This window comes from Ornithorhynchus anatinus, chromosome 18 (assembly GCF_004115215.2).
Source record: "Ornithorhynchus anatinus isolate Pmale09 chromosome 18, mOrnAna1.pri.v4, whole genome shotgun sequence".
NCBI lineage: Eukaryota > Metazoa > Chordata > Mammalia > Monotremata > Ornithorhynchidae > Ornithorhynchus > Ornithorhynchus anatinus.
This window is the reverse complement of record NC_041745.1, coordinates 29,149,443-29,172,968: the sequence shown is the minus strand read 5'-3', so window position 1 is coordinate 29,172,968 and position 23,526 is coordinate 29,149,443. Positions and strand designations below refer to the sequence as shown.

The 23,526-nt window shown below is 49.7% G+C and overlaps 2 protein-coding genes across 2 annotated transcripts; both read right to left on the bottom strand.

The window, feature by feature from the left end:
- Window positions 1–9,644: 9,644 nt before the first annotated feature.
- Window positions 9,645–12,717, bottom strand: TLR10 (toll like receptor 10). Its single transcript, XM_001512940.6, is given in 3 exon segments — window positions 9,645–11,043; window positions 11,046–11,465; window positions 11,467–12,717. Coding segments are annotated over 3 exon segments (2,391 nt in total). The 5' UTR covers window positions 12,667–12,717; the 3' UTR covers window positions 9,645–10,272.
- Window positions 12,718–18,881: 6,164 nt separating this feature from the next.
- On the bottom strand, window positions 18,882–23,198 carry LOC100082295 (toll-like receptor 6). The gene is made up of 2 exons (XM_029046790.2): window positions 22,905–23,198; window positions 18,882–21,390 (listed from the first exon to the last, which is right to left on the bottom strand). The coding sequence occupies exon 2, from the start codon at window positions 21,319–21,321 to the stop codon at window positions 18,937–18,939; it is 2,385 nt and encodes a 794-aa protein (XP_028902623.1). The 5' UTR covers window positions 21,322–21,390; window positions 22,905–23,198; the 3' UTR covers window positions 18,882–18,936.
- Window positions 23,199–23,526: the final 328 nt, after the last annotated feature.

Here is a 23,526-nt window from a genome sequence, read left to right as displayed (position 1 = left end):
AGGTGTGTGGGGGGTGGGAAATGGGGTGGGTACACGGGGGAGGAAGGAGGAAGGAGAGGCGGAGCACAATTGTGTGGTGGCTATTTTAATTTGGGCTGGGTTGGTTTGTCAATCTGAGCTCTTTAATGCTATTGTTCCCCAGAATCCGAGTTATTCTGCCGAAAATACAGAATAACAGAATTGAGATTGTCCTGGGAAAGGAGGCAAAGGCCCAGAGTTACTTTAAGCAATTCCATAAAACCCCCACTGCAGCACTGAAATTCTGCAGCACACACAGCTTCTTGGTTGGGAGGCAGGAGGGTGGTGGGGAGGTTAGGGTTCCTCTAGGATTCTTACCAAATGCAATGTGAGGCTGAATGAAATAGGTCAGGTGCACAAATGGGTGTCATTTTCCCTGTAATTTTATAATAACAATGACATTTACTAAGGGCTTAATGTATGCAAAGTGCTTGGATTGATTCAAGTTTATCAGATCAAACACACTCCCTGTCCCACAGAGGGCTCACAATTAGATCTTATCCCCATTTTACAGATGAGGAAAGTGAGATACAAAGAAGGTAAGTAACTTGTCTAAGGAGGCACAGGAGGTGAGTTGCAGGGGCAGGTTTAGAACCGAGGTCTTCTGACTCCCAATCCCCTGCTGTTTTCATTAAGAGAAGCAGCATGACCTAGTAGAAAGACCATGGGCCTGAGGGTGAAAAGGACCTGGGATACAAGGTTATCGGGTTGGACTCAGTCCCTGTCCCACATAGGGCTCAGAGTCTAGGTGGGAAGGAGAAGGATTTAATTCCCATTTTACAGATGAGGAAACTGAGGCACAGAAAAGTCAAGTGCCTTGCTCAAGGTCACACAGCAGGCAAGTGGCGAAGCTGGAATTAGAACCCAGGTGATCTGACTCCCAGGCCTGTGATCTATGCACTAGGGCATGCTGCTTCTCATGTGGAGTGAGTAGCAGATGAGCAGGAGTTAGGGGTGTGGAAAGTGGCGGGAGTGCAGTGGGTACACAGGGCGGAGGCCAGCTGAAAGTGGCAATGTTGAGGGGAGGCTGGTTGAGGCAGGTTCCAGCTGACATTGTCAGCCAGGGGGGCAAATCATCTGTGGGGGCGAGAGGCCTGGTGGGCTGAATCTGTTCGGGCACTGGGGTGGGTGAGCGAGGGTTGAAGGCAATCGGTGCCTCTGCTGCCAGTAAAAGTAATAATAATTTCTATTATTCTTATTATGGTATCTTTTTAGCTCCAAAGCGCTGTGCTTAGCACTGGGGAAGATAAGAGAAGCAGCGTGGCTCAGGGGAAAGAGCACGGGCTTTGGAGTCAGGGCTCACGAGATCGAATACCAGCTCTGCCACTTGTCAGCTGTGTGACTGTGGGCAAGTCACTTAACTTCTCTGTGCCTCAGTTCCCTCATCTGTAAAATGGGGATTAAGACTGTGAGCCCCACGTGGGACAACCTGATTCCCCTGTGTCTACCCCAGCGCTTAGAACAGTGCTCTGCACATAGTAAGTGCTTAACAAATACCAACATTATTATTATTATTATTATTATTAAAGTACAATCAGATTGAACATAGTCCCTGTCCGAGGTGGAGCTCAGAGCCTAAGGGGGAGGGTATTAACAAATACCATTAAAAAAAACTAGATTGGGGGAAGGCTTTAGAGTCTTGCAGTGTTGGAGGTTTGGGCTTTTTGACTGATGCTGTCTTGTAGACTCTTCAGCTCCCTCTGCCCTTTTGACTCCCAGGCTCAGCTGGCCCGTAAGCGGTGTCCATTGGCTCAGGACCCTCGGCTGGCAACCTCTCACGCTTGTAGTATCAAAATACCCCAATATACTGGTAAAAGGAGACAGGGAGGAGGCAGCTTTCCTCAGAATTCCTTCTTTGTAGAGGAATGTGTGTTCAGAGGCTGGGTACTCCAAGGATAATAATGATGGTATTTGTTAAGCACTTACTATGTGCCGAGCACCGTTCTAAGCGCTGGGGTAGATACAGGGTAATCAGGTCGTCCCACGTGAGGCTCACAGTTAATCCCCATTTTACAGATGAGGGAACTGAGGCACAGAGAAGTGAAATGACTTGCCCACAGTCACACAGCTGACAAATGGCAGAGCGGGAAATCGAACCCATGACGTCTGACTCCCAAGTCCGGGCTCTTTCCCCTGAGCCAGGGAGGATCTGCAAGCTGCAGAGGGATGGGACCAGCCCGGGGATCTCTAGGGGAAGCAGCGTGACCTAGAGGAGAGACCACAGGCCTGGGAGTTAGAAGGACCTGGGTTCTAATGCCGACTCTGCCACTTGTCTGCTCTGTGACCTTGGCCAAGTCACTTCACTTCTCTGTGCCTCGGTCACCTCATCCATAAAATAGGGATTAAGACTGTGAGCCCTATGTGGGACAGGGACTGTGTCCAACCCGATTTGCTTGTACCTAACCCGGCGCTTAGTACAGTGCCTGGCACACAGTAAGCACTTAACAAATACCATCATCAATGTTAGCGTGGCTCAGTGGAAGGAGCCCAGGCTTGGGAGTCAGAGGTCATGGGTTCGATTCCCCGCTCTGCCACTTGTCAGCTGTGTGACTGTGGGCAAGTCACTTAACTTCTCTGGGCCTCAGTTACCTCATCTGTAAAATGGGGATTGACTGTGAGCCTCACATGGGACAATCTGATTACCCTGTATCTCCCCCAGTGCTTAGAACAGTGCTCTGCACATAGTAAGCGCTTAACAAATACCAACATTATTATTATTATTATTATTATTATTATTATTATTATTATTAAATGGGGAGGCCTTTGGTTGCAGGGGGAAGTTGGGCCACTGTATTGCTGGGCTACATCACTCTGCCTGATTTTAGTCTTGCCTGTTGCTTGCTGTTCACACAGGAGTCTATCCCCTCCAGAATCCTTGTTACATTAAACCCCCTGTTTACCCACTAGCCACAGATCATAGGACTGGAAGTGGGGGGACCTGGGTTCCGAACCCAACCCTCCTACTTACCTGCTGTATAACTCTGGACTTCAGTTTTCACTTCTAAGTGGGGTGTATCTGTGCTCTTTCCCCCTTAGACTGTGAAACCCATGTGGGACAGGGACCGTGTCCAGTCCGAAAGTACCGTGTCTCCCCCAGTGCTTGGCACATAGTAAGCACTCTAAAATTACCCCTATTATTATTAACCCAGTCCCTGTTCCCAGAGGCAGGAGAGCGAGGCTTCCGATCTCTGTGGTCACAGCCCCAGCCCCAGCATGTTTTGTGTGTCTGCGTCTGTGTGTGTGCGTCTGTGTCTGGGTGCACTTACTCTGTGCCAGGCACTGTACTAAGTACTGGGGAAGATACAAGCTAATCAGGTAGGACACAGTCCCTGCCCCACATATGGTTCACGGTCTTAATCCCCATTTTCCAGATGGGGTAACTGAGGAACAGAGTAGTTGAGTGAGTTGCCCAAGGTCACGCAGCAGACAAGTGGCAAGGTGTGTGAGTGTTTGTGTTGAGGGGTGGGGGTGGGGAGGGAGTTAGCGTGACTCCCTAATAACCTTAGACCATGGAGTACGAAAAGCAGCGTGGCTCAGTGGAAAGAGCCCCGGCTTGGGAGTCAGAGGTCATGGGTTCGAATTCCTGCTCTGCCACTTGGCAGCTGTGTGACTGTGGGCAAGTCACGTCACTTCTCTGGGCCTCAGTGACCTCATCTGTAAAATGGGGATTAACAGTGAGCCTCACGTGGGACAACCTGATGACCCTGTATCTACCCCAGCGCTTAGAACAGCGCTCTGCACAGAGTAAGCGCTTAATAAATACCAAATACCAACGATTCCCTTCCTGGCACTTTTGGGGTCCAGTTGTGGTGCTGCGAATAAGCCACTGGAGGGCAGCAGAGGGCGGGTTCCAAACCCGCCTTCCCCACGGTGGATTTTTACCTCTGATCTTGGAAAATATTTGCTAATCCAAAAGCAAATCCATTTTGTCACTTCAGCGGGGAAGAAGATGCCTGCTCCCCCTAGTTCGTAGACTATCAGTCCCGGGGCTGTGCCTGGTCTCATTATCTTGTGCCCGCTCCAGTGCTGGACACCTAGAAAGGGCTTGAATAATCAACATTAATAATAATAATAATAATAATGTTGGTATTTGTTAAGCGCTTACTATGTGCAGAGCACTGTTCTAAGCGCTGGGGTAGACACAGGGGAATCAGGTTGTCCCACGTGGGGCTCACAGTCTCAATCCCCATTTTACAGTTGAGGGAACTGAGGCACAGAGAAGTTAAGTGACTTGCCCACAGTCACACAGCTGACAAATGGCAGAGCTGGGATTCGAACTCATGAGCCCTGACTCCAAAGCCCGTGCTCTTTCCACTGTGCCACGCTGCTTCGGTAGACGCACCCAAGGGACTCCAGGAACTATTCATTCGTTCATTCAATAGTATTTATTGAGACCTTACTATGTGCAGAGCACTGTACTAAGCGCTTGGAATGTACAAATCGGTAACAGATAGAGACAGTCCCTGCCCTTTGACGGGTTTCGGTCTAATCGGGGGAGACAGACAAGAACAATGGCAACTATGGTAACTTCTTGGAGGCAGGGTTGAAACGGTTTCTGTTGGGTCCTAACCGTTTCAAGGAGCAGTTTAGGAGCTTGTGAGCTCACCCAGAACAGTAGAATCAGGAACTGTGGGATCAATTGGTCAACTAATCAATTGGTGATGAGTACTTACTGTGTGCAAAGCACTGTATTAAGGGCTTGGGAGAGTCCATACAACAGAGTTGGTAGAAAGTCCCTGCCCAGGGACTAGCAGAAATGGGGGTAACCGAGATGGGGCATCCAGGAGAAACTGAGAAGCAGTCCCTGCTTCCCCTCTAGGCTATAAGCTTGTTGTGGGCAGGGAATGTGTCTGTTATATTGTTGCATTGTATTCTTCCAAAGGCTTAGTACAGTGGTCTGCACACAGTAAGCACTCAATAAATATGGTTGGCTGACTGACAGGGAGGTCTAGTGGAAGAGCAACTTGGGAGAAAAACACTAGTCTCTATGGACAAGAGTTTGGAGTCTCCTGTACCAAAGTTCTGCAATATGAAGAGTGGTGGAAAAGGAGGCGGGGGACGGGGGCAGAGGGGAGAGGAGAGAGGAGGTGCTTTCTCTAGGTCAGTATCCTGGCCCAAAGCTCTTGTGATTTGAGTTCCAGTGCTGAGGGGTTTCCCATGCCTCTGAAGTTATCCAAATGCTGTGGTAACAATATTTATTGCTATTGTTTTTGTCTGTCTCCCCCGATTAGACTGTAAGCCTGTCAAAGGGCAGGGACTGTCTCTATCTGTTACTGACTTGTTCATTCCAAGAGCTTAGTACAGTGCTCTGCATATAGTAAGCGCTCAATAAATACTATTGGATGAATAATAATATTATTATTATTATTACTGTGGTATTTATTAAGTGCTGACTATGTATCAGACACTTAACTAAGCACTGAGGTAGATACAAGGTAATCAGGTTGGACCCAGTCCCTGTCCCACATGGGGCTCACAGTCTTAACCCCTATTTTACAGGCAAGGGAACTGAGGGCCAGAAAAGTGAAGTGACTTGCCCAAGGTCAAGAAGCCGGCGAGTGGCAGAGCTTGGATTCCCTATGATTCCCAGGACCGTGCGCCACACATTAGGCTATGCAGCTTTCTCTCAGTCATAAGGGAAAGGCAAATAAGACTTGACTGGGGCAAAGAGAGATGTTGGCAGATGTTGAAGAGTCTCCCCAGGTAGATGGTAAGCTCCTAGGGGGCAGGCATCCTGGCTACTGATTCTTTTGTACTCTCCCAAGCACTTAGTACAGTGCTCTGCAAAACAGAAGGTGCTCAATAAATAGTATCGATTGCTCCCTCGTTTTTAAGTACTCATCCCAACTCCTCACTCCACAGCACTTTTTTACGTACCTTTCAGTCAATCAGTGATATTTAGTGAGTGCTCACCGTTCTTAGCCCTTGAGAGAGTACAATATAACAGAGTTGGTAGAAACACTGCCCACAAAGAGCTTAATAATAATAACTATTATGGAACTTGTTAAGTGCTTACGATGTGCCAAGCACTGTTCTAAGCACTGGAGTAGGTACAAAGTAATCAGGTTGGACACAGTCCCTGTCCCACACGGGGCTCACAGTCTCGATCCCCATTTTACAGGTGAGGGAACTGAGGCAGAGAGAAGTTAAGTGACGTGCTCCGAGGTCACACAGCAGACAAGTGGAGAAGCCGGGATTTAGAACCCAAGTCCTCAGACTCCCAAAGCCTGTGCTCTTTCCACTAAGCCAAGGGGGTGCAGAGAGAAGACAGAAAACAAAACCAAAAACCATTACACAGTATCTTCCCCATCGTGGCTCCTGGTGAAAAGAGAAAAAAAAATTAAGGAAAGAAATCTAGTCTCCACCTTGTCCCAGAGACTTAGTCCAATAACAACAGCCTCATTGAGAAATTAGCACGGCTCAATTAATCAGACTGGGGGTGGGATTAAGTGTGCAGAAGTCCTACGCTTGCCTTGCCCAACTCCTTCCTGGTTCTGTAAAGTCCTATCCTGCCCACCCTGGCCAGTAGCTCTGTTCTCCTGGCAGAGCAGTGTCCCACCCAGCATCACCACCCAGAGAAGGTGCCCCAGGCCCCTGACCACCCAGGGTGCCTGCTCTGTCCTAGGAAGCAGCGAAAAGGATGACCCTAGGGTGGGCTGGGGGGAGACAGACGTAAAATAAATTGCAGATATAGATGTAAGTGCTGTGGGACTGAGGGTGGGATGAATATCAAGTGATCAAGTGCACAGGCAATGCAGAAGGGAGAGGGAATGGGGAAATGAGGGCTTAGGTGGGGAAGGCCTCTTGAGGGAGATGTGATTTTAGTAAGGCTTTGTAGGAGGGGAGAAAGATGGTCTGTTGTGTAGGGAGGAGGAAAAGGGAGGGCATGGGTAAGGGGTCGGCTTTGGACTAGACGAGATTGAGGTACAATGAGTAGGTTGGCTTTAAGGAGAAAAGTGTGTGGGGTGGTTTGAAGTAGGAAATCAGAGAAGTAAACTTGATTGCTTCCTCCTAGCTGTAATTTATTTTAACATCTGACTAGCCACCTAGACTGAGGGTTCACTTAGGGCAGAGATCGTGTCTATTAGCTCTGCTCTATCCTCCCAAGCGTTTACTACAGTGAGCTACAGGGGAAACACTTAATAAATATCATCAGTTGATTGATTACCCTGTTGCTCTTGCTCCGGGAGACCAAATTTCATGCGTCCCAGGACAGTTAACAGAAATAACCCCAACAGAGAATTCTAAAATTTTGCAACTGGGAAAGGATGATTCGTCTGCCGCCATCACCCTTGAATAAATAATGTGATCTGTTTTTAGAGCCAGAACTTCTCCTTTTCACAGCGGGTGAAGCCCAGCCCTCAGATACGAAGACTGCTTTCTACTCCACAGCGATTTATTTATGTATTTATTTATTTATTTATTTATTTATTTATTTATTTATTTATTTATTTTTGCCCTCTGTGTTTTAGGATTTTCTTTTGATCGCCTTAGCCGGGTGCTTTAGGCAGCATTCATTTCACAATCTTAATAGCTGACTTCAGTCAAAGAGAGCTCTTTGGGCTCTTTTTTTTTTTTTTAACTGAATTTTGAGCTCTGGCAGGATCCAGACTAGAAAAGGTGAGTCCGGGGAGTCTTTGGGTCTCTAGGGGTTTGTCGTTCAGCGGCCCGGATTGTGCCCCAGTTGCCAGGCCCAACACACTTCCAAGGTCAAAAGGACCAAACCAGGCGGATAAATCCACTTTAAGGGCCAACTTCCTCTGTCGGAGGAGAGGGCAGAGAGATTGTTGGATATTTTTGGCAAACAAGGAGAATGGTCTTTTTCCCCTTCCTGTTTTATTTTTCTTTTGTGAAGATGAAACCACTTTTCTGTAGACTTGGAAGTGTAGTAGCCATTAGCATTTTCTCTCTCTGCACCACCGCCACTGGTCAGAGACCAGCACTTCAGAATCAATTGCTGGTATTTAGTGAGTGAATATTGTGTGTTTACTGATTGCTTACTGTGTGCAGAGCACTGCACTAAACACTTGGGAGAGTACAACCGATCAATCAATTCATCACTCAATGGCATTTATTGAGCACTAATTTTGAGAAGCAGTATGGCTTAGAGGAAAGTGCCTGGGCCTGGGACTCAGAAGGTTCTGGGATCTAATCTCGACTCCGCCGCTTGTCCGTGCCTCAGTAACCTCATTTGTATAATGGAAATTAAGACTGTGAGCCCCATGTGGGACATGGACTGTGTCCAGCCTGATTAGTATGTGCCTACCCAGGTGCTTAGTACAGTGCCTGAAACATAGTAAGTGCTTAACAAGTTTCATTAAAAAAACCCAACTCACTTTATGCAGTGCACTGTACAAAGCACTTGGGAAAGTACGATCCAACAGAGTGGGTAGACACAGTCCCTGTCCACAGGAATTTACAGTCTACAGGGGGAGGCAGATTTTAACGTATTTTCATAAATATTGTGGGCCTGGGGTGCGTATCAAAGTACTTAAGGGGAACACAGCCAAATGTGTAGTCAACGCAGAGGTGAGGGAAGAGAGGGGAAATCAAGGGCTTAGTCCAGGCAGGCCTCTTGGAGGAGATGTGATTTTCAGAGGGTTTTGAAGGTGTGGGGAGTGGTGAACTGTAAGATATGAAGGAGGATGGAATTCCAGGCCAGAAGGAGAATGTGGGCAAGGGGTCATCGGTGGGATAGACGGGATTGAGATACAGAGAGCAAGTTGGGGTTAGATGAGCGAAGAATGCAGGTTGGGTTGTAGCAAGTCAGCAAGGTAAGATAGGAGGCAGAGGGCTAAGTGAGTGCTTTGAATTTGACAGTAAAAGGATAAGCAGAGTGGCCTAGTGGAAAGATGCCGGGACTGGGAGTCAAGAGACCTGCATTCTAATCCCAACTCCACCACTTGCCTGTTGTGTGACCTAGAACAAGTCATTTCACTTCTCTGTGCCTTAGTTTCCTCATCTGTACAAATGGGGATAAAATTCCTGTTCTCCCTCCCCCTTAGACCACAAAGTCCATGTGGGACAGGGTCTGTGTCTTATCTGTTTACACTGTAATTACCTCAGTGCTTGGCACCTCATAAGCATTTAATAGTGAATAACTGAGGCCATAAATGGTGCCCAAATCATTTCTCTAAATCATCATTTTACATGTGTCCCTCCGCTTCTCAAAAAGCTCCAACAATTGCCCATCTATCGCCACATCAAGCAGAAATTCTTGTCAGCTTACTCTATTATAGCTTACTCTTCCAAGGACTTAATATAGTGCTCTGCACAGAGTAAGTGCTCAATAAATATAATTGATTGATTAATCGATTGATTTAAGGACCTCAATCAGGTCTCTCCCACTCACTTGTCTTCATCCCGCTCATGCGATTTGCTCCTCTCAGGCCATCCTACTCCTCTGCTTCGCCACCAATCTCCAGCTCACACCCTCACTCAGGCCTGGACATCCCTCCCGATTCGCATCCAGCAGACCACTGAGTTGCTCACAACTGCCCTCCGTCGACACAGTCCCGGGGTCCCCTTAGGGGAACTCTCCAAAAGCCGTGACTCCCACCCGCCATGAGCTCAGCCTCACAGCATTAGTTACTCAAAGAACAAGCCATACATCAAGGGGTCGAAAGTAATTCAATTTTTACTGGATAAGTATACATCATGGCTGCCTTAAACTGACCCGGCTGACAGTGGTACCTTAAACCCCAGACCAGAGTGGAGCTGGAGGCCTAGAACTGTCTCTCAAACCTCCCTCTTACCCGTCCCCCTACCCCAAACTAAATCCTGTATTTCTGCCCAGTTCCATCCTCAAAAGTGATCTCCCCACCTCTCACATCATGTGGCTGACGGTCTGGCCGTGTCGCTGCCCACTCTTGGGTGTTCTTGGCCAAGCATCTTCTGTAGAGGGGGATGTGTGCAATGTCATTTCCACTGTCCCCCTCTGAGGGGGATTCTGTTGGAGGAAATGAAAGTGTTACTGTTGAGATGCCCCCGATGAAGGGAGGTCCCCAACTTTAGGGGTCTTAGGTCTTTTGGTCATTAGAGGGTCACTCGGCCGGGGCCAAAGCCCCATGAGGGACCCAGGCAATAAACTCAGCTCTGTTCACGTAACGGGTGTCGCTTGCTGGTGAATAATTCAGAGCTACTCCGGGCTACAAACACCCCTGGCCTCACTTGCGATGAAGAACTTGGGGAGAGGTCGCTTGGATCCTGACTGACAGTGAGCCCCAGAGGTGGAAAGTCCACACTCCTCCACCTTCAGGACTGTGGGTCGCTCACGAGTCCATCCATCTCGGATTTCGATATAGGAACTTTGACCGCAGCCCTCAGGTTGGCCCAGAAAAGGCCCTGCTTGCTCCTCTCCCGGGGCCATTCCAGATAGGTCTTCCGGGCCATGAGGGACTTGAGCTTGTGATAGCGGGCGGGGATGCTGTGCCGCGGAATCGGGGCCAGCACGATGAGGATGAGGCTGTCGGAGCCCTCTTGGAAGAGCCGGTGGTGAGCGAAGCAGAGCTCGTAGTGGCACCACTCACTCTGGACAAAGTGGGGGGACAGGACAAAGATGGATTTGCGGCTCTTCTCGATGCAGCTGATGATGTTCTCCACGACGCTCTTGCCGGGGACGAAGTTCCTCTCGTGCAGACAGATGTTTATGGCGGCGCTCTCCAGGTTGGGAATTAGTTCGGCCTTGACCCAGGTCGCGTCCCTCTCGCTGTAGGAGACGAACACGTGGAACTGGGCCATCCTCTCGAGCTCCGTGGGTGGCACCCGCCGGGCCCTGCGCCGGGTCTGCGCCCACTGCCACGTCATCCTCAGGTACCAGGGCACATCCAGGTAGCGGCACAGGGCCACCCCAGCTGCCGCCATGACCGACAGGGTCACCAGCACGGACCCCACTAGCAGGGGGATGTTGCAGGCTAATTCAGGCAGGTGGATGTCCCTCAGCAAGGTCCCTTTCAGGGAGACGGGATACTGACATCGGTATGCCTCAGCCCATCCAACCATCAGGCCCTTGGACCTTTTTTCCAAAACGAAATGAAATCTCGTAACTCACAGGAGCACCGAAAGGGATTGTTCCCTGCTTTGACCGACTTAAGAGCGGAGCAGGACTGGAAGAAATCGAGAGATGGGACGAGAATCGAATTCATCTCGATGTTCAGCACGGCTAGATGGTTAAAACGACCGCATCCGGGGAGATCGGTCAAAAAATTCGAGGCGATGTTGAGCTCCAACAGCCCTTTCAGATCTGCCATCTGTCGGGGTACCGACCTGATCTCATTGTTCTGGAGATCAAGAACTTGGATGCTCTTTGGCAAGCAGCCAAAAACAGAATCAGCCAGCTTGTTGGATGAGAGGTTCATGGCCACCAGCGTCTCTGGCCAGAAGCAGGGGGTGTCGTCCCTGTGATGCAGGTGATTCTGACTCAGATCAATGTACTTCAAGGGGGTGTGTGCCCGCAAAGGAACTTGCCACGGAAAGGGTCATCAACACATTTCTTTGCAAAATGAGGGTTTCCAAAGCTGGGAACCTGGCATCCGTGATGAAGAATGCATCCGACAGGGCGTTGTTGGAAAAATTCACATACCGAAATCTCCTCACGCCCTGGGGAAACACCATGTGTGGCATCTGGGCATCGGATAGAGTCAGATTGTCGATATCCATTTTAGTAAAGAGTTGGTAGGCTAGGTCCTGTGGGAAAGTGAAAGTCTGTATATGTACCTGTTCCACCGTTAAGGCTCTCATTGCGGTCCCGAGATAGTTAAAGTGGGCAGAGTGAGAGTTGGGATAATCAATAAAGGTCAGGTTTCGAATATGGAGTTGCTGGACAGATGAATGCCACACAAACTGGAGGATCTGGAGAAATTCCTTCCAGGCTGTGTAGACTCGACTGAGAGACAGCTGTGTTGTCTTGGAGTCCCGGAGGGTTTCCAGAAGGGGATTTGGTTGAGTGTTACAGCTTGGAAGCAGACATAGATTTGAGAGCTCAAAGATTTTGGAAGTTTTCATGCCATCTTTCAAAATAAGCAGGGAATCGGTGTCTCCCGGTAAGACAATGTGGAGTTTGGCAGGGTTCAAAACTGGCAGGCTGCCCTCTTCATAACGGATTGGAGTGTTTAAGTTTAGAAAGACGGCATTTAGGAGCAAATGTGCAATTTTCTGGAAATCTGATTTCCGTATCTGCTCCCCGCTCAGCCCTAGGAATTCCAGGTGCGGCAGGCTCCCGAACTCCGGGCAGACAGGCACAGTGAGGAAGTTGTTGAAGGAGAGATCCAGGTGTCTGAGACTCCTAAGCGGGTGGCAAGAAATCTCTCCTAGGAGGTTATAGGATAAGTCTAAATGCTCCAAAGCCTCGTTGAATCGAAAGACATTGGCATCCAGATGGTGGATGGTGTTGTGAGAGAGGAGCAGCACTCTGAGCTTGACGAGAGATCTCAGATCCAAGGGCTGGAGCTGGGATATGTTATTGTGGGAGAGGTCCAGCGTGGTGGTCCCAGAAGACACATCTGTGGGAACGCTGATCAGGTGCCCATTGGAGCAATTGGCGATCAGTTCGTTCTTGGCCGCTGGTTGGCCGGTTTCTCCCAGCACGAACGTGGTGACTCTGTAGAGAATGAAAAACATTCCCAGGTTCCTCGCCATCTTCCCCGGCATGGCAAGCTTTATCCTGGAAAAAAACACCAATTATCCAGCTGTGCCTCTCTGGAAAAAGCCCTCCAGGATCTCCAGTCTGGGAAGCCCGTGCATAGGAGTACTTCTTGAACCATCGAAAAGGCACGCTCTGGGGCCCCGCTGACCCTATCCGGGGGAGCGGCGAATAGGACATGATAATGGGTCCCCCCGGGGAGCCTCCCGGAAAGAGGCCACAGCAGTGATGGAGCCTTCAGTTGATGGAGCCTCCCACCACCAAGATCACCCAGATGGAGCCTCTGGACTCCGACCAGAATCCGGCAAGGGGAAAGGAGATTCTTTTTGGCTCCTCGTGGGCCACAGGACATTCCTGACCCCAGTCCCTTTACCTTTAGGAGAAGTGGTGGCTTGACTAATTTCCTTTTTTGAGGGAACCAAATGGAAATTCACTGAGGTTTTAGAGTTCTGCCTTCAGATCTTCCTCTTGCAGAATCGTCCACTCCAATCCTCTCCCTGGGACCTTCCCATTCTGGCTTCCTCTCCAGGTCCCCTGATCAAACACCCTACCCCTGGTAACCACTGGTCCACTGTAGATGGAGGTAAGAGAAATGGAGAGTGGGGGTGTATGTGTGAATGGATGTGTGTTTGTGAGCCCCCGGGGGGTGTAAGTGTCTTTCTATGAGTGCAAATGTTAATATGTATTTTTGTGTGCATGCCAGCTCTGACCATGAACAAAAAAATTTGGTTGCCTTGAGAATTTTACCAAGATCCTACTCCGAATGATGGATATGGTCAGAAGCAGCATGGACCAGTGGAGAGAACACGGGCCTGGGAATCAGAGACCTGGGTTATAATCACAGCTCCATCATTTGTCTGCTGTTTTACCTTGGGCAAGTCACTTTACTTCTCTGTGCCTCAGTTACCACATCTGTAAAACGGGGATTAAGACTGTGAGCCCTGTGTGGGACAAGGACTGTGTCCTACCTGATTATCTAGTATCTACCCCAGTGCTTACTACACTCCCTGAACATATTGAGCACTTAACAAATATCATATATTTATGGTATTTATGGCCTGGGGCCCCATCCCCCATCATAGGGGGATTATGTCATTCTGGGAGGCCTCAGTGGGCCTAGGGGCACCGTTCCCAACCTAGGGGGAGTCTACTACTGTTAGCAACCTCAGTGAGCCTAGGGTAACTCTCCCACTGCCTAGAGGATGTCTGCACTCTGAGTGGCCTCAGTTGGCCAGAGGGCACCCTCCTCCAGCCTAAGGGGAGTCGCCCGCTGGGATTTTATATATTCCTATGGGATTTTATATAAATATTTATAAATATTTTATATATATAGTGACTGTGCCAAAATTGGAAGATCCTCACCACCTCACATATCAGCCTAAAGCACATTTGGTAGCAAGGTCCAGTCCTGTGCAATGCATTCTGCGCTGCCATGTTCAAAGAGGTAATAAGGTAATAAGAGGTCAGAATACCATCCCAATCCTCTGGGAAGCTTCAGACCTTTAAATGCTTTGAGGGCAGGGATCGTGTCTACCAACTCTATTGCACTGTACTCTCCCAAGAGCTTAATTCAGTGCTCTGCACACAGTAAGCCCTCAGTGAACGTTTAACAAATACCAACATTATTAATAAATACCACTGACATTGATTCCAACTCAACAGACTGAGAGCATTCTGTGCAATCTCTTCTAGGGCGAGGTGGGTGTCCAAAGTTGGGCTTGTCACCATTGGATTTGGGTCCAACAGATTCAGCGCAGCTCAGTGGAAAGAGCCCGGGCCTGAGAGTCAGAGGTCATGGGTTCTAATCCCGGCTCTGTCGCTTGTCAGCTGTGTGACTTTGAGCGAGTCACTCAACTTCTCTGTGCCTCAGTTACCTCTTCTGTAAAATGGGGATTAAGACTGTGAGCCTCCCGGGGGACAACCTGATTACCCTGTATCTACCCCAGCACTTAGAACAGTGCTCTGCACATAGTAAGCGCTTAACAAATACCAATATTATTTTATTTTTAAATGGTATTTGTTAAGCGCTTACTATGTGTTAAGCACTGTTCTAACCACTGGGGTAGATACAGGTTAATAAGATTGGACACAGTCTCTGTCCCACATGGAGCTCACTGTCTCAGTGGGAGAAGACACAGGTACTGAATTCCCTTTTTTACAGTTGAGGAAACTGAGGCACAGAGAAGTTAAGTGTATTGCCCAAGGTCTCACACAGCAAGCTGGTGGTGGAGCCAGGATTAGAACCCAGGTCTTCTGACTCAGAGGCCCATGCTCTTTCCACTAGGCCATGCTCTTCCTGCTTCATCCTGTGCTGTCCTCTTGAGTATGTTTATTATTAATAATAATAATAATTATGGTACTTGTTAAGCACTTACTGCATGCCAGGCACTGTACTAAGTGCTTGGGTAGATACAAGTTAATCAGGTTGACACAGTCCCTGTCCCACATGGGGCTCGTTCTCTTAATCCCCATTTTACACATGAGGTAACCGAGGCCCAGCGACGTTAAGTGACTCGCCCAAGGTCACACAGCAGACATGTAGCAGATCCTGGATTAGAACCCAGGACCTTCTGATTCCCAGGCCTGTGCTCTGTCCACTAACCCACGCTGCTTCTCTGCTTCACTGCTTTGACACTTTCTCTGCCAAACCCCACAGCCTCCCAACCAGTCCATCTGTGGTGGCGTCATAGTCTGAAATTCAAACGCATTTGGCGTTTCAGGTGGCTCCCAAACACCTGTGCCAATGATTCCAGCCTGGAAAAGGGACCTTCTGGTTCAAAAATTTTCCTTCCCACATGACCTGGTCGGAGCCTTCCCAGAAACCATGTGCCCTGGAAGAAACAGACTAAATGATTCTCTCCTTCTTTGCCCCTCTCTTGGTTCCCTTTAGACTTAGTTTTGGTGGGGGTTTTCTTAATTTCTCGTATATAAAGCAGAAATGAAACCAGAATATCTTGGCCCTAATTCAAGTAACAGAAAAATCTCGCTTAAATGTACTAAGTCAGTTTTGGTAATCCACAGGGCCACTTCTATTTCATAAGGTTGAATTTGGAACGTGCAGATCAGATCAATCTCACAAGACCATTGTCAGCCCAGCACCGAAGGCAGCACTTCTCACCACTCTGTGCCGTGGGAGGAAATCGATAAAAATCATGATTTTTATCTCCTCACCTCACTCCCCCTTCTATCCTTTCCTTTTCCTCATTCACTCTCTCGCATGAAGCTAGACCGTAAACTCATTATGGGCAGGGAACATTTCTACAGACTTTATTGGATCGTACTTTCCCAAGCGCTTCTCTGCACAAGGAAGTGCTCAGTAAATACCATCGACTGATACGTCTGTCATTCTATCTTTGGAGAAGAGGACGCTGACGATGAAATTCACCTATTGGTGGCTTGGCAGCTGAAAAGTAAGTCATATTTGCTGAACACTTACTGTGCGCAGAGCACCCTACTAACTGCGTGGGAAAGTACAATATAATAGAACAGATACATTCCGTGTCCACAGTGAGTTTACCGTCTAGGCAATTGTGAAACCCGCAGTTTCCTACATTCATACACCGCCCCCCCCCCCAACTCACACACAGACTCTCACACACACCTTGCGTACAGCACACAGAGGGGATACTTTCACACTGGGTGAGACTTTCTGTCACAAATTCGTTCTTGTACACGAGTCATCTCTCGCTCGCTCGCTCACTTTGGGTCTCGGGCTGATGAGCTAGCATCATTCTCACTGTGGGGATGGTCACAGGAAAAATGTCTCTTTTCTGAAGACTCAAGTGGCCCCCCAACCCCCCTTAGGGGTCTCCATCCCCACGCTCCTCCCCGGTTTTGCTTAGGGAAAGGGGAAACAAAAGAAACAGTCTTACCGAGCGCCCTGCAACTCTGACAGTTGGCAGTACTTCCTCCAACACTGGCAAAATATGTGATTTGGTCAATGTTGCGGGAGAGACTCTCCCCTGCTTCCCTCCTCCGGGTCCCTAAGAAGAGACTTTGTGCGCCACCTCCTGGGCCAAAGAGATTTGTGGAGTTCAAGGCCACCAGCCTCCGACCTGATTTGTTTTTTAAAGGTATTACTAAGCGCTTTCTATGTGCCAGACACTGTACTAAGCACTGGAGTAGATAGAAGCTATCAGATTGGACACAGTCCATGTCCCACTTGGGGTTCAGAGTCTTAATCCCCACTTTACGGATGAGGTAACTGAGGCTCAGAGAAGTGACCTACCCAAGGTCACATGACGGATGAGTGGCGGAGTCGGGATTAGAACCTAGGTCCTTCTGATTCCCTGGCCCGTGCTGGTGCCCCAGCAAACTGCTCAGGAGACCCTGGATTCTCTCTTCTTAGGCCTCAATCTGCCCTTCTGGCTTCGCAGAGTCACGCCAGCCAACCGGACCTTGCTGACATTCTGGCTCAGCGAGTCAGAGCATCATCCAGTCGATCAGTCAGTTTAAGCTCGCTGATTCCTTCCCTTCCTACAGATTGCCCCGTGAGCCACAAGAAGCTCAGGTTGGGGAAAGAGCTCAGCTGGGCTTGCTTTTCACAGGGTTGGCTTCGTGAACAGTAATAATGATAATTGTGTTAGGCGCTATGTGCCAGGCATTGTACTAAGCATTGGGGTAGATACAAGCAAATCAGTTTGGAAACAGATCCTGTCCCACATGGGATTCACGGTCTTAATCTCCATTTTACAGACGAGGGAACTGAGGCACAGAGAAGTGAAGTGACTTGCCCAAGGTCACTCGGGCAGACAAGTGGCAGCATCAGGATTGGAACCCAGGTCCTTCTGCGTGCTCTACCCACAGGCCAGCTGCTTCCACTAGGCCACAGGCAGTATGTGAGGTAAGCGACCGCCTGGGGGACAGCCAGGACAGGGCAGGGGCAGACGTGGGGTAGCCAGGCTGAAAGTTTCAAAGGGTCCAATTGGTCCAACGGAGTTGGCAGTGGCGCCTCGGGGGCAACCCATTTGCTCTGGGGCCTTGGGTGCAGATTCGAGGTTCCCCACCACCCCCAGAAATGCTAGAACTTTGTGGAGTGCTCCCAACTAAATTCAGCATGACATCATTAAGTCACTCTGTGCAGACACTCAACAGACATGATGACATCATATGTGCAGTAGCATAGAGTGTGGCCTAAGGTGCGGTATAATTTGATGCCGTCACATGGAACGGGAAGAAACAGTCCATTTCCTTATAGGCTGCCATTGTCCCTAGCTGTAATTTATTTTAATGCCTACCTCCCCTTTTAGACCGTAAGCTTCTTATGGGCAGAGATCGGGTCTGCCAACCCTATTGTATTGTACTCTCCCAAGCACTTTGTACAGTGTTCTGCGCACAGAAAGTGCTGTCAACACAATGATTGATTGACTGAATTTTCTGCTGCCTCAGGCAGCCAGTTGTCTGAAGTCACCGTGGCTTTTTGCTACACATTGCGTTAAAATCACCATTCAACCACCTTCTCTCCCTCCCTCCTTCCACACAACTCCTCCGATTGCACCCCCTCCACCTCTTCCACCCACGTCCCCCAAGCCCGGCTCAGAAAGACCCTTCCCATCCTGGGCGGAGGTGAGTTGGGACCTGGAGGCAGCTGTTAGTCGTTCATCTTCGGCCAAGAGCTCGGCCCTCCTAAAACAGCACTTCCCTCACTCAGCCACCCCCTGTCCCCCAGTTTTCCTTCCTGTATCGGGGAAGGGGGGGCATTACATCCCTCTTCCTGCCCTGAATTCACCTCAAGCCAGTCGTCTCTCCTTAGGACAGTATTTAGATTGGGCGGCTCATGCAGTTTGGATGAAAAGAACCATTAGTAAGAGGAAGAGTCTCAACAAAGGCACATTTAACCTTACTGGTTAGATTAGTCAATCAATGGTACTTACTGAGCACCTACTATGTGTGGGGCACTATATTAAGAATTTGGGAGAGTATAGTACAACAGAGTTAGCAGACACATTCCTTCATTCATTCGATCATATTTATTGAGCACTTATTCTGTGCAAAGCACTGTATTAAGCGCTTCCTGCCCACCGAGAGGATGTGGGTTCTATTTTCAGTTCTGCCACTTCTCTGCTTTGTGACCCTGGGCAAGTCACTTAACTTCCCTATGTCTCAGTTACCCCAGCTGTAAAATGGGGATTAAGATTGTGAGCCCCACGTGTGACAACCTGATTACCTTGAATCCGCCCTAGAGCTTAGAACAGTGCTTGACACATAGTAAGCGCTTAACAAATGCCATCATCATTATTATTACATGAGAAAAACAAAAAACAAGAGGACACACGAGACTACGTTTTCAAGTCGACCGGTCCCCCCCCTTTGCCAGACACGATTCGGTCCACGTTCACCGCAACCCTCAGGTTGGCCCAGAACAGGCCCTGCTTGCTCCTCTCCTGGGGCCATTCCAGATAGGTCTTCCGGGCCATGAGGGACTTAAGCTTGTGATAGCGGGCGGGGATGCCGTGCCGCGGGATCGGGGCCAGCACGATGAGGATGAGGCTGTCGGAACCCTCTTGGAAGAGCCGGTGGTGAGCGAAGCAGAGCTCGTAGTGGCACCACTCGCTCTGGACAAAGTGGGGGGACAGGACGAAGATGGATTTGCGGCTCTTCTCGATGCAGCTGATGATGTTCTCCACGATACTCTTGCCGGGGACGAAGTTCCTCTCGTGCAGACAGACGCTTATGGCGGCACTCTCCAGGTTGGGGATCAGTTCGGCCTTGACCCAGGTCGCGTCCCTCTCGCTGTAGGAGACGAACACGTGGAACTGGGCCATCCTCTCGAGTTTCACGGGGGTCGCCCGCCGGGCCCTGCGCCGGGTCTGCGCCCACTGCCACGTCATCCTCAGGTACCAGGGCACATCCAGGTAGCGGCACAGGGCCGCCCCGGCCGCCGCCACGACCGACAGGGTCACCAGCACGGTCCCCACCAGAAGGGGGATGTTGCAGGCTAATTCGGGCAGGTGGACGTCCTTCAGCAGAGTCCCATCATGGCCTTCTGAGGAAGCACAGACGTAGGCATCCGGCCAACCTTCCAGCAAATTGGAGGAAGAGGCCGCTAGGCCGATGAACTGTCTGAGATTACACCCACACGCGAAGGGATTGTTTCCGGCCCAGAGCCTCCTGAGGTTCTGGCATGACCGAAAGGCGGCGGGCGATGGGCTGGGGATGGAATTGCCATCAACGCGCAGGACGGTGAGGCTCCGGAAAGCACCGCAGTCCGGAAGGTCTGCCAGGAAGTTAAGTGCCACGTTTAACTCTCGCAGAGCCGGCAGGGCCACGGCCTCCTTGGGGATGCTTCGGATCTGATTACCGTGCAGGTCAAGGACCGTGACTCGCGGGGGCAGACACCTGAAGACGGATCCAGTCAGCTTATTCGATGATAAATCTAACGTCGACAGACTCGCAGACCAATCGCAGCTTTCCGCGTCCCCATCAAACTGCAAAAAATTCAAACTCAGGTCCAGGTGTTGGAGAGACCGCATCGTCTTAGTCATCCGACTCAGTGGCACCAGGTTCTTTAACTGATTTCCTCGAAAAATGAGAGTTTCCAAGTGAACGAGGGTGGTACAGGTTTCAAAAATCGTATCCGTCAGCACGTTATTGGACATGTCCAGATGCAGCCACCGGCTTGCCCCGGTAGGGCAAAGCATATGTATGAAAGGGGAATTGGTTATTGTCAGACTGCTGATGTTCATCTTTGCAAATATTCCGTAGATGTTATCCTGGGAGAAATAGAGAACCTTGTTGGTCATGAGTTCCAATTTCACTCCTTTCAGTGACGTCTCAGTGGTGTCGAATGCTTCTTCATTGATTTCTTCAAAGAGGGTCAGGTTGTAGATGTTGAGGTATTCCACATTCCGGGGCCAAACGAGCTGGAAGACGGCCACCAGGCATTCCCAAGTGGTTTCGACATTGTTCAGCGTCAGATTGAGCAATTTCAGATCTTGCATCGCTTCTGATAAAACCTCGGTGAGATCGGAACACCGCCCATTGACCAGCTGGATGTTCGTTATCTCTAGACTTCCAGGAGTGCTGTTAGACAGACTCCAGTGGGATGGGAGATTCAGCCAGGGAGAGAAAACGAGGTGCAGCTTCTCTGTGTGCAAGCAGCACAGGCTGACCGGCCCCTCTGGGACCCTCAAGTGGAGCAAAACCTCTCTGAGATGCAAGTCAGCCAGTGGCTGCAAATCAGCTTTCCGGATCCGCCGGGCACTCAGCCCCAGGAAATCCAGCTGCAACCAGTGGCCGAACTCTCTGCAGACGGGCACCCGCTCGAACAGGTTGAAAGAGAGATCCAAGTGCCTGAAGGCCACAGCTGGGTGGCAAGAGAGGCTCTCCAATTCATTGTGGGCTACATCCACAAACTCCAAGGCTGGATTAAATTCAAATACACTGGTGTCCAGGTGGCGGATTCTATTATGAGAAAGGACTAAAACCCTCAGCTTCGCTAGAGACCGGAAGTCAGCGGCCTCAAGCACGGATATGTTATTTCGGGACACATCTAAGGTTGTCAGGTCTGGAGAGAGGGGGCTGGGTACCTTCTCGAGCTGTTGGCTGGAGTAGTCAGCGAAGGAGTCGCTCGCGACAGATGCCTGGGTTTGACTTCCGAGGGCCGCGGTCCAGATGCCCGCGAAGAGGAAGGTTCTGATGGCCTGGTCTTCCGTCCCAGGCATCCTGGTGCTTGAGGGACTGAGGGGAGGGGCCTCCTGTTCTAGTGCAGCATCTTAATGAGGGCCCAGATTCTGGAAAACAATTTCACGCCAAGCGGTTATGCCCACAGCCCACCGCAAGAGCCACCCATGCCCAATTTCAGATCGGGTCACAAAGATGAGCACAGAGTGAAGTCAGAACATCTGAAATATTCACCACAGAATGTTCACCCTTCTGGTGGCAGGCGTTGGGGCGGGGAGTTGTTGCATCACAGCTGGTTCGCCACAAAGAAAATCTTTCCTCAGTGCTACGGGGACCTTTTTTTTTTTTTCAAAATCCCAGAAATTCAGTTCTGGGTTCATGGAGCTTCTCAATCACCTTGCCCCCTCCTACTTCACCTCACTTTTCTCCTACTATGACCCAGCACACACACTTCGCTCCTCTAATGCCAGCCTTCTCGATGTACCTTGATCTCATCTATCTCGCCGCCAACTTCTCACCCACGTCCTGCCTCTGGCCTGGAAAGCCCTCCCTCCTTATATCTGACAGATAATTCCTCTCCCCTGCTTCAAAGCCTTATTGAAGACCCATCTCCTCCAAGAGGCCTTCCCAGACTAAGCCCTCTTTTCCTCTTCTCCCACTTCCTTCTTCCTTGCTTCCTTTATTCATCCTCCCTCCCAGCCCCACAGCACTTATGTATATATCTGTAACTTATTTATTTATATTAATGTCTGTCTCCCCCACCTCTAGACTGCAAGCTCCCTTTGGTCAGGGAATGTGTCTATTTATTGTAATATTGTTCTCTTCCAAGTGCTTAGTACAGTGCCCTGCACGCAGTAAGCTCTCAGCAAATACGATTGACTGACTGACTGACTTCTACTTCACTGTCTTTTTACACACAGAAAGCAGAGTGTCCTGGAATTCTCCAACTGTGGATTTTGCTTGGGAAGGGTCAGTCAGCCTTTTCCCCATCTCTCCTCTCGGCTCTTACTCTCCTCACCGCCAACTGCCCCTGGAGTCATGGAGGGAACAGAGGTCAGTGGGTGATCAGAGTGGCAGTGTTATTAATAATAATAATAATAATAAGGGTATTTGTCAAGTGCTTACTATGTGCTAGGCACCGTACTAAGCACTGGGGAGGATACAAGCAAATGGAGCCGGACACGGTCCCTATCCCAAGTGGTGCTCATTTAACAGGTGAGGTAACCGAGGTACAGAGAAGAGAACTTGCTTGCCCAAAGTCCTACAGCAGACAAGTGGCAGACCTAGAATTAGAACCCATGACCTTCCATCTATCCCACTAGACCGACCCCTATCCCACTGGTCACTGAGAGCCCCGGGGAGGACGTCAGGGGTGGGAAGGCACAGAACCATCCCTACCCAGGAACCCGGATTAGGGACCCCCAGTGAAGCCTGCAAGAAGCCCCCGAGCTGAAGGATTATCCCACGGAGGAAACCCTTTTCAGCAAAGTTCACAGTAGTAACAGCAGTAATAGTAACAGTGTTTAGTAATAGTGGGGTCTATTGAGCAGCCAGTGGAAGCAAGGCACTGTACTGAATGCTTGAGAAAGTGCAACAGAAACATACCACCCCGAAGGAGCCTTACCGTTGAAAACTGAGTCCAAGTCCAGTCAGGGTGATTGGGGTTGGTGGAGGTGGCTTTACTAGCCTCGTCCCTGCTCCTCCGGACAGAGTGCCAGTACAGGTACGTAGGACTTACGTAGACTGTGAGCCTCATGTGGGACAAGGGACTGTTGTTGTCTGACCTAATTAACTTGTACCCATCGCAGTGATTAGAACAGCATCTGACACGTAGTAAGCTCTTAAATGCCACACACATACAGAAAAAGGTAGTGAAGAGAGTTCTCTATTTTCTTCCTGGCCCCTGAACGTATTTGCCACTTGATTTTTGTTTCAGTTTCCTGAAAAATGAGGATGTCAGTCCGGAACTATTTCACTGGCTTCAGAGCTGGGAGGGACTTCCAAAGGTCATCCGGTCCAGTTCCCGGGTCTGCCCCTAAGCCACCCAAGTTGGATTACCAGTGAGGCTGTTTTTGAGATCACATAGGGTGGAGATTCTCGGGTGTCGGTTCACGCTTTTGTTCAGAAAGTTCTTTAAATGCAATTTCAGTTCCATTTCCTTTGTTTGCCCCGGAGTCTCTGGAGATCAGCTCTGCACAGCCCTCTCTCCGAAACAGGAGGTTCTTCTACAAGGCACCCCTGGGCAG